Source organism: Cynara cardunculus, assembly GCF_001531365.2.
Source record: "Cynara cardunculus var. scolymus isolate 2C chromosome LG 17, CcrdV1, whole genome shotgun sequence".
Lineage (NCBI taxonomy): Eukaryota > Viridiplantae > Streptophyta > Magnoliopsida > Asterales > Asteraceae > Cynara > Cynara cardunculus.
Window position 1 is genome coordinate 35,008,798 of NC_037544.1, and position 5,398 is coordinate 35,014,195.

A 5,398-nucleotide genomic window follows, 5' to 3' on the forward strand; every position below is an offset into this window, starting at 1 on the left:
AACCAAACGCTACCTAAGAAATACACATCGAGTTCATAAATGTCAACTTTTATTTTTATTCTATGTCACTATCTTTGGTTTTCCATTGCTAGTCATCTGTTTAGTTAATTTTTATGGTAATTGTTAGTGGATGGCTTTGAGAATAAGGGTCCGTTTACCAAACGATTAACCAAGTAAGCGCTTAACAAGTCACTATATTACCGGATGAATATGGCAAAGACCAAAAGTCTTATGCGGTAAATTGTTGTATATAATAATGTTTTGGTGGATTAAAATTTTATTTGGTAAGTAAATGATAGTGTGAAATTTTGCCGACAAACACTTGTCCGAGTAAACGTTAGGTAAACGGCCTCTAAGACCTTGGAGCGGGGATGTCGATCAGTTTTTTTTCAAATTTTTTTCTAACTATGATATTGAATTTACTATAATTGAATGTTGTTTATTTTATAAAAATTGTACATTGCTTTCTTGCTTACATTTATTCAGATTTTACATCCCGATTATTGCACGGGTATACAACTGGTATGTATGTGTGTGTATATATATATATATGTGTGTGTGTGTGTGTGTGTGTATATTCATGATGATTGTATAATGAATATGTATATTGATGATAAATGTCTTAGTAATGTATGAAACTATGAATACTGAAAATTTGTTGAATACACGTCCATAACTCTTCATGATGAATGTTATAGTAAGTTGTATATTCATGATGAATATCATATTAATTTATGAATATTAAAAAGTTGTAAACATATGAACGTGCATAAATAATATTATACAGATATATTTTTTGATATAAAAAACATAAAAAAAACTTTATCGAGATATATGTCAAATGAAATTCGATTGAGAACTATTATATGTCCAAGGTTCAATATTGAAAAAAATTAAGAGGTTTTCCCTGACTTTGTCCATGTCAACAAACAATTCGAATACCTAGACTTTTTAGAACAGGTTTCGAGTCAAGTAGCAATGATTTGAAGCACTTTTTTTTACACTATTTCAGAAACCCAAGGACTCAATCGTAATTTGTTTGATTAAAATATTAATTATTTTTAAAATAATTTAGTTTAAAAATTAAGAAGGTAATTTTTTTTAATTAAAAATGAAAATAAAAAGTCAGATGTAAATCATAACTTACATTTATACTACTAATTACTTCTTAATTAACTTTTTTTCTTTGAACCATTGATTAAGTTTTCTAAATTTCAATCGACGTTCGACGATCAAAATTTGTCCTCATATTCATAATGTAAAACGAGTTTTCATTTCAACTCACTACTAGAATAATGACTATTTTCGGCAGACGGCTTCCGTCAGTAATTTTCTGAGGGATTTCCGGCGGACTTTTTAATTAATTATATTAGACTTGTATTTAATTTAATCAAAATCCTTTACCGGCGGAAATTTAATTAATCTTTTAAAATTAATTATCCTCCGGAAATATATTTGAAATAAAAATCGGTTTTTAAATTTTCCGGCGGAAAATTAATTAATCTTTTAAAATAATTACCCGTCGAAAATCCGCCGGTAACTTGTTTGAAATTAAAAATCGGTTTTAACATTTTTCTGTGGATTTCCGGTGGAAAAAAAAATAAATCTTTTTAAAAATATATCCGTCGGAAATCGGCTGGAAAATGTTAAAATCGATTTTTAATTTCAAATATATTTCTGGCGGATTTAATTTTTAAAAATATTTATTATTTTTCCGCCGGAAATCCACCTGAAATTTATTTGATATAAAAATCATTTTTAACATTTTCCGGCAGATTTCCAGCAAATTTTTTTTTCTTCTCATTTTTCAAACTTTTCTTTAAATAATGGATCGTATTGGACTTTAACGGATGTTAATGGGTTTTAATGGTTCTATTGGGCTTTGATGGGTGTTAGTTAGGCTTTACTGAATCGTATTAGTTATATTGGGTACTCATCCTTACATATATATGTGTGTGTGCCCGCATAATATAGTCATAGACTATTTTACGAAGTAAAGAACTAATCATAATAGTCCTTCGTATGATCAATATTGGTTTTAATTGGTCAAAATTTGCCGCGATATATAACCGAAAAATAAAGAGTGTAATTGTGTAATTTTTAATCATACTCACGATGATACGAAGCTTAGATTGTTGAAACTCGACAGATAACACAGGTTTGATAAACAACTACCCTTAAGTAAAGCATCTGACAACAATAGAAACGACGAAGGTGGTACAAACTGGTCCGCATAAACCACACAATTTCAAGTAATTCATCAATCGTTATAGCTTGAACTTTTTGCCATTGAGTAGGGCATCTGACAAAGTCGAAGAAGATCTCAGACCAGCTTCCAAAATTTTCACACCCTGCACAAAAAAACTCAGTAAGTTCAATAATTCAGAAAGAACTTCAACAAAAAAAACTTAAAAGACTGGAATATTATGACATACCTCTTCACCGCCAATGCTTAGTTCATGTTCTTCAACATCATCTACAAGAACATTCAACTTATTCAATACAGCAATTGCAGAAACAAATGATAAAGGGGTTATAACAAGATCATCTGTCACCATAAACTTGACAGATGCCTTCAAGAAACTTTCTTGGACCCTTGAATCTTTTGATTCTGTAGTGTCGGAGATGATCGTCTGTGGAATCGATTGAGAAGAGTAACTTAATTTGATTAGATGACGTTTCGTTGAATTGCGCCGCCAAGTTTTTTTAGAACAAGGCCTATGTGCACAACGACCCTGATGATCTTGAGAACTGTTTGCAACATTTAGAGGGAAAATCTGGTGTTGTGAAATACTTTTTTGCTCCAACTGAGGATTAAGAAGCATGTCTTTGAGATCATGTGACTTGATGTGATTCCCTACTTTCATGTTGGAAATGCTCGTAAACAAGTTGCCGAAACCGTCGATGGAAGTCGAACCGTTCATCTTTAACTTGCGAATTACAGTTCCTAATGGGATTTCAAGAAACCCAAAAACAAGTTCAACAAAATCTTCATCTGCTTCTGCAAACAAAAACTTGGAAGTTGATTTTTGCAACGCAACTTTTAGCTTCATCTTTTTTGCATTCGTTCCAGTTTCATTGCTGACTAAATTCTGAACCGATGATCCTTGACTCTGATCAACTAAATATCGAGAATGATGCGTGCCAGGAAATACCAACTCCGTCAACGGGTTCTTGAATAGTAGTGCCGATTTTAAAAGGGTAAGAATCTGAAAAACGTAATCATTAGATATAAAAAAAAATAAAAAATTGCATTAAAATGAAACCAACTTTAACTTAATTTTAATTTTGAGAAACCAACTTTTAAAATCGTTATTTTGGGAAACCAACTTGCACCTGATTCCTATTTTGGAAAACCAACTTTCAAAATCGTCGTTTTGAGAAATCAACCTGAACCTAATTCCTATTTTGGGGAATTAACTTATAAAATAATTATAGAAAAATAACTAATCAAAAATTAATGTAATAAAATCTATTTTTCATTTCAAATATCGTTTTTTTAATTCAGATATCAAATTGAACATTTAAAAAAAATTCAAATTATCACAATATAAAATGTTTTTTATTAATGCAAAAAAAAATATTAATTTAATAGAAAAAATTAATAGATGCAATAAAAAATAAATATTAATTATCACATTCAAGATTTTTATATCTAACCAATAACACGAATTAATTTTTTTCTATTAAATTGATTTAAAACTGATTCTTTTACATTAATAAAAAACAATTTTTATTATAATAATTTGGATTTTTTTAAAAAATTGTTCAATTTGATATTTGAATTAAAAAAAACGAGATTTGAATAAAAAATAGATTTTATTGCATTAATTTTTGGAAAAAACGAATTTTAGTTATTTTCTATAATTATTTTGCAATTTGGTTCCCCAAAATAGAAATTAGGTCCAAGTTGGTTCCCCAAAATAAGAATTAGGTCCAAGTTGATTCTTCAAAATGACGATTTTGAAAGTTAGTTCCCCAAAATAAGAATCAGATGCAAGTTGGTTCCCTAAATTAAGAATCAGATGCAAGTTGGTTCTCCAAAATAACAATTTTAAAAGTTGGTTCCCCAAAATAGGAATTAGAAAGTTTGTTCCATTTTGATTCAATTTTCTGTATGAATCATCTACTGAAATACCTGTTGAAGGCTATTATCTAAGGTCCTCTCCTCCAATTGGCTGGCATCAGTGATTCCAAGACCACCAAGCAATAGAATGTTAGAATCTGAAGTCTTTGGCATCACACGAAGATCATCTGTGATTATGAAAGTTAACCCATCACAAACAAACACGCTGCCATCAAAGCAAGCAACTTGGCCGGTATTATGAACAGTCGAAGCCTCGTATTTACTTTCCCGATCCATCAACGCCCCACAATAACTGCATCTATCGAAGTTACAAGTGCTAAAAAATGGACCAACACGTTGGCTGCAAGACACGTTTCGACATATGAAGTAGTTCGCAATTGGCTCAGTGTCGTCTATTTTGAGCTGTAGCTTTCTGCAGTGATCGAATGACGAAGTTCTGGGGTTAAGCATCATGAATTTACTTTCTTCTTTGGAGAAGTGACTCAAAGAAAGATCCATTCGACTCTGGTACAAGTTTGTGAAGCTTCCAAGCGCCTTAAGATTTTGATCATGGCATTTCTTCATGAGTCTAACGATTGTAGCCATGGGCAATGTCATGAGGCTGAAAAGAGTGTCGACAAAATTGCTGTCAGCTTCTGCAAATATCACTTTGTTTTCCTGTTTGTGCACCATTACTCTTAGCGATATGTTGTCTTCATTGGCAGAAGTAGCAGCCATGACTGTAACCCATGATTGGTAACAGTGCTATTTAAACTACCTACATGGAAATGAAGAGGCGTTCTTGATCAGTACGCTGTATTCTTAATTAAGAATACGATCAAGTTTCAAAGTGACTTCTTGGTTCCCATGGGACAATGAAAAGACCACAAAAATCCCAAGTTGGATCCAATAAGAATGTACTCCATGAATCCTGTAGCATTCATCCATTGCAAAAGAAAATACTCCATATTTTGAACTTAGTTGTTGTAAACACTTCATTGGGTTGGATATATATGTCGGAATATAATTATATACTTATGATAAGAGAGGACCGTTCAAATAAAAACCATTCAATTTGTACAAACCGTGCAAACCTCATTCAACCAATCATAATTTTTCATTTTTTTGTAATTATGAGAGGTTGATTAACGATTTTTATTGTGGAGGGTGTTAATCATGGATATTATCATCTTCATTATTTTAATTTTAGAGAAATACATGAAACAGTTTCATTAAAATTTCATTGAATATTATATGAAACAATTTCATAACCATATATGAAGCAAATTCATCAAAAAAATATTATATGAAACAATTTAACAAGATTAAACA

General features: G+C 30.9%; 1 protein-coding gene across 1 annotated transcript; it reads right to left on the reverse strand.

Moving 5' to 3' along the window:
- Positions 1 to 2,267: 2,267 nt before the first annotated feature.
- LOC112500020 lies at positions 2,268 to 4,804 on the reverse strand. Its single transcript, XM_025103281.1, has 3 exons — positions 4,139 to 4,804; positions 2,436 to 3,209; positions 2,268 to 2,351 (listed from the first exon to the last, which is right to left on the reverse strand). Exons 1-3 carry the CDS (start codon positions 4,802 to 4,804, stop codon positions 2,268 to 2,270), a joined length of 1,524 nt encoding a protein of 507 aa, XP_024959049.1.
- Between the last annotated feature and the right edge of the window lie 594 nt (positions 4,805 to 5,398).

What these genes read in the sequence shown, in the direction of transcription:
- LOC112500020 (XM_025103281.1), bottom strand. Translation starts at nt 4,804, where the DNA reads ATGGCTGCTACTTCTGCCAATGAAGACAACATATCGCTAAGAGTAATG. An exon ending in TAGATAATAGCCTTCAACAG is followed by an intron (nt 3,210 to 4,138) that starts GTATTTCAGTAG and finishes TACGTTTTTCAG; the next exon opens with ATTCTTACCCTTTTAAAATC. An exon ending in TAAGCATTGGCGGTGAAGAG is followed by an intron (nt 2,352 to 2,435) that starts GTATGTCATAAT and finishes TTTTTTGTGCAG; the next exon opens with GGTGTGAAAATTTTGGAAGC.